The 4,904-nt window shown below is 39.4% G+C and overlaps 1 protein-coding gene across 1 annotated transcript; it reads left to right on the top strand.

Annotated features, from left to right (window-relative positions):
* Positions 1-2,681: 2,681 nt before the first annotated feature.
* On the top strand, positions 2,682-3,893 carry LOC140182417 (uncharacterized). The gene is made up of 2 exons (XM_072228613.1): positions 2,682-3,159; positions 3,445-3,893. Exons 1-2 carry the CDS (start codon positions 2,682-2,684, stop codon positions 3,891-3,893), a joined length of 927 nt encoding a protein of 308 aa, XP_072084714.1.
* Positions 3,894-4,904: the final 1,011 nt, after the last annotated feature.

Here is a 4,904-nt window from a genome sequence, read left to right as displayed (position 1 = left end):
TAAAAAAAATAATCTAGATAACAATTAAATAAATAATTTAAATAACAATCAAAGCTACCATTATCCGCTTAGACCGATAAAGATACGAAAGAGGGCGTGTTTGCTTTAATTTTGATAAATAATGACTTTTATGAGTGCAAATACCATATATTCGTGACTAAAATATTCTACGTGATTGTATTCATACCCTAGCCTTAGTTGCTATGATTCTGAGAATTTGATATTTCAAAATAACTTCTCCACAAGATGGGAGAATCGACTTTCGGCACTATTTCTTACAAGACAATTATTTACTATGTTGACTGTTTTGCTTGAGAAAGAGGTCCTGATCACTATTAAGGCCTTCAATACCTATATGATTCTTCTCATCATCAATGAGCTGATTTAAGAGGATATGGATACTTTATTAATGATGTTCCCTACCTTCTAAGATGTTAACCTTCTACTCCTTTCTTGGTATAGAATTAAATTTATGTATTTAAATTTAATTAATTGGTATAGATTTAATTAAGGAGTACACGTTTATATGTAATTTTTTAAAGATAAATAATAGACATAAAAAATATGTAAACGGTGTATTATAATTTAATTAATTTTGTTATAGAATACCAACAAATTATGTTAGAGTAAAGTATAGTTTTTGTCCCTGAAGTTTGACAAAAATTTTAAAAATATCTCTAAGTTTTATTTTGTTTCAATTTTGTCTCAAAAATTTTCGATTTGCATCAAATATACCCCTAACGGCTAATTTTTCAAAAAATTTAAGACCAATTCAACAACAATTTCATAAGAACAACCCTCAATACAAGCAAATCAAGTATAATTTTCATGCATTATTGTTAGATTGATCTTAAAGTTTTTTGAAAATTTAGCCGTCGAGGGTATATTTGATTCAAATAAAAAACTTCTGGAACAAAATTGAAACAAAATAAAACTTAGGGGTATTTTTGAAACTTTGGCCAAACTTTAGGGACAAAAAATATACTTTACCAATTATGTTATTACCTAGAATAAAATGAATCAGTTTTAAACTCTATCATGGATAAAGCCAATTTTTTTTTTAAAAATAAAAAGAATTAAACACGTAGTGACAGTTTTTTTATTAAAAGTGAAGTGGGTAAACCCTTTTTTTTTTGGAAAAAAAAGAAACAGGGATAAAATGGAAAGAAGAAATTGGATACCAAACTCCCATATTCCCATTATATATTGGTATATATGTATTGTAATTTAATTAATTGGTATAGATTTAATTAAGGAGTACACATTTATATATAATTTTTTAAGATAAACAATAGACATAAAAAATATGTAAACGGTGTATTGTAATTTAATTAATTTTGTTATAGAATACCAATAAATTATGTTATTACTTGGAATAAAATGAATCAGTTTTAAATTCTATTATGAATAAAGCCAATTTTTTAAAAAAAAATAAAAAGAATTAAATACGTAGTGACAATTTTTTTTATTAAAAGTGAAGTGGGTAAACCCCTTTTTTTGAAAAAAAAAAAGAAATAGGGATAAAATGGGAAGAAGGAATTGGATACCAAACTCCCATATCCCCATTATATATTGGTATAGATGATTCTTAGAATATTTTCGGTCTAGTTTGTCAAACATGCTTTAATGATATGTTATACTCTTTGTTCATACCCTGTCCCAAACACTATGACCCAGGTCCAAATACACTAAAAGGCCCAATCCAAAGATTGACCTTCACGACCCACAGACCTTCTCAGAGGAGGTCGGATTCAACACAGACTCCATCTCAAAGAAGTCGGACTCGAAGGATAGTTGGCAGACAACATTTATTCAAATAAGTAACTGCCCCTAAAATCTCTCAACCCACTTCTAGGAGCCATATCCTAACCACTTTAAGATAAAGAGACGGTTATTCACCTTAAAAGGTGGAACTACTCCAATGGTGGTTATTGGATCACCACTATAAATACACTGACACCCCTCAGGTATCTCTAAGTTCCAATACTCTCTAAGCCTGCTTACCCCTTTGCTGACTTAGGCATCGGAGTATTTTTGCAGGTACCACCCCCCATTTCTTCATACACACAAGTTAGACGGAGGCTCCCAGATGCAAACCAAGTCGGAGTCCACCGCCTCTGGACGTTAGGCCAACCTTACAAGCCCAATCTGTTAAGCACAAGTTACCCGCGTAACATTGGTGCCATTGCCAGGGACCTAGAGATTAACCCATGATGGTGGATGACTTAAACGTGGATGGAAACACAGCGTCTGATTCTGAACAGAAAAATCAGGACGCTGATAACAACGACAGAGCTATAGTCACTCACCAAGGGGTGACTAACCAGCATAGAGAAGGCACCTCAGGGGTGAAAGACCCAAAGGAAAACTCCTCTGAGGGACAGGAATCCGGCAAAGAAAGACAACCCCATGCCACTGATTTTATGGGATTGTTCCATGACCACCAGGGACGGCTGGAATAGCTGGAGCAAGAGCTGGAACAACAGCGAGAGGCAGAGAGAAGCCTGAGGAGGGAGGTTGAGCGAAGAAAAGCACTTGAAGAAAAGCTCTCAAGATTAAAATCCGCTCTCAGAGGACGGAACTCTCGCAGTGACCCAGAAGATTCTCCTTTGGGAGGGGAAGACCCATTCAGCGAGGACATAATGAGGGCAAAAGTTCCAAGGAACTTCAAAAGCCCCGATATGGACCTATATGACAGGACTACTGACCCAAAGCACCACCTGAGCAACTTTAAAAGTTGGATGTACCTAGCCGACGCCTCTGATGCTACTCGCTGTAAGACCTTTCCCACGACCTTGACAAAAGCAGCGATGAAGTGGTTCGATAGCCTCCCCCCAAGGTCGGTCACTAGCTTCGACGACCTCTCGCGTAAATTCCTTATGCGATTCTCTATCCAAAAGGATAAAGTAAAGCACGCACCGAGTCTCCTGGGAGTAAAACAGGAGATCGGAGAACCTATGAGAGACTACATGAAAAGGTTCAACAAAGCGTGCTTTGATATTAAAGACCTACCCACGGAGGCAGTGATCATGGACCTAGTAAATGGACTGCGAGAAGGCCCATTCTCCCAGTCCATCTCGAAAAGGCATCCGACTTCTTTGAGTGATGTACAAGAGAGAGTCGAGAAGTACATCAACATGGAAGAAAACGCCAGGCTACGTGAGCCAAGCTGGCGACCTGGGCATTCTCACTCCTCAAAGAAGAAAGAGAAGGAGCCCAAAAGAAAAGAAGAAGTCGGACCTGAAAGGCCCAGGAGAAATCACTCCTATACTCCTCTACGAGTTTTCCTAGTTGATGTCTATAGAAAAATTTATCATACTGAAAGACTACCTCCCCCTAGGCCCATCAAAAACAAAAAGAGGGGAAGTCGTAGCGACTAATGTGAGTATTATAAATTGTATGGTCACTCAACAAATGATTATTACGACCTAAAGAATGTGATAGAAAAGCTGGCCAGAGAAGGTTGGCTTAACAGATATCTCATGGAAAGGTTGGACCATCATGGCAAGAGAAAACGAGATGACGAGGACCGAAGAGACCCGCCACCACAGACCCCGGAAAGACATATACACATTATCTTAGGAGGGTTTGCTGGAGTTGGTCTCACAAAGTCATCTCGCAAAAGGCACCTGAAAGAAGTCTACCAGGTCGGAGGCGAACCTCCCGACCTCCCAACCATCTCTTTCACTAAAGAGGATTGGCAAGGCATCATTCCTGGACATGACGATCCAATTGTGATAACCATGATCCTTGCCAATGCCCATCTACACAGAACTCTGGTGGATCAGGAGAGCTCGGCTGATATCCTGTTCAAGCCAGCATTTGATAAGTTTGGACTGGATGAAAAGGAATTAAGAGCTTACCTCGATATGGGTTGGGGGATGCACCAATAAAGCCACTAGAATTTATACCCCTACACACAAATTTTGGAAAAGGGGCAAAGTCCAAAACTCTGAGCATCGACTTCATAGTCGTCGATGTGGGTTCAGCCTACAATGCTTTAATAGGCAGAACAACCCTAAATCGGCTTGGAGCAGTGGTGTCCACTCCCCACCTTTGCATGAAACTCCCAACACCAGAGGGAATTGCAACCATTAGGGGAGATCAGAAACTGGCAAGAAAATATTATAATGAAAGCCTAAATCTGATAGGAAAGGGCAAGGAGGTTCACACCATTTGAACTCGGAGGAGTTAGAGCTAGAGAAAAACTACGAGCACAACCTGGGGGAAAGACTGAAGAAGTACAGGTCGGAAAGGAGGAAGGAAAGAATACTAACATAGGAGCAACTTGGAAGAAGACTTGAAGCAGAAGCTTATAAGGCTCCTACAAGAGAATTCTGACCTCTTTACTAGAAAGCCTCCGACATGCCAGGAATAGATTCTGAACTCATGTCACATAGGCTGTCAGTGTACCCGGGATCACGATCTGTTCAACAAAGAAGACGTAAGTTCGGGCATGAACGGGCTCAAGTGGTGGAAGAACAAGTGCAGGCCCTTTTAGAGGCCGGCTTTATCGGAGAGGTCAAATATTCAGCTTGGCTAGCAAATGTGGTGCTAGTCAAAAAACAAAACGGCAAATGGAGGATGTGTGTCGACTACATCGACCTGAATATGGCGTGTCCCAAAGACCCATATCCACTTCCAAATATTGATACCCTAGTAGACTCCAGCTCGGGGTATCAATACTTGTCGTTCATGGATGCATACTCGGGGTATAATCGAATCCCGATGTACAAGCCGGATCAGGAAAAAACATCCTTCATCACACCTAGAGCAAATTATTGCTATGTGGTTATGCCTTTTGAATTAAAAAGCGCAGGAGCCACATATCAAAGGTTGATGAATAAGGTGTTTGCGCCTCACCTTGGGAATCTAATGGAAGTATACGTAGACGATATATTGGT

This window comes from Arachis hypogaea, chromosome 19 (assembly GCF_003086295.3).
Source record: "Arachis hypogaea cultivar Tifrunner chromosome 19, arahy.Tifrunner.gnm2.J5K5, whole genome shotgun sequence".
NCBI classification, from domain to species: Eukaryota; Viridiplantae; Streptophyta; class Magnoliopsida; order Fabales; family Fabaceae; genus Arachis; species Arachis hypogaea.
This window is presented reverse-complemented; position numbering and strand designations above follow the sequence as displayed.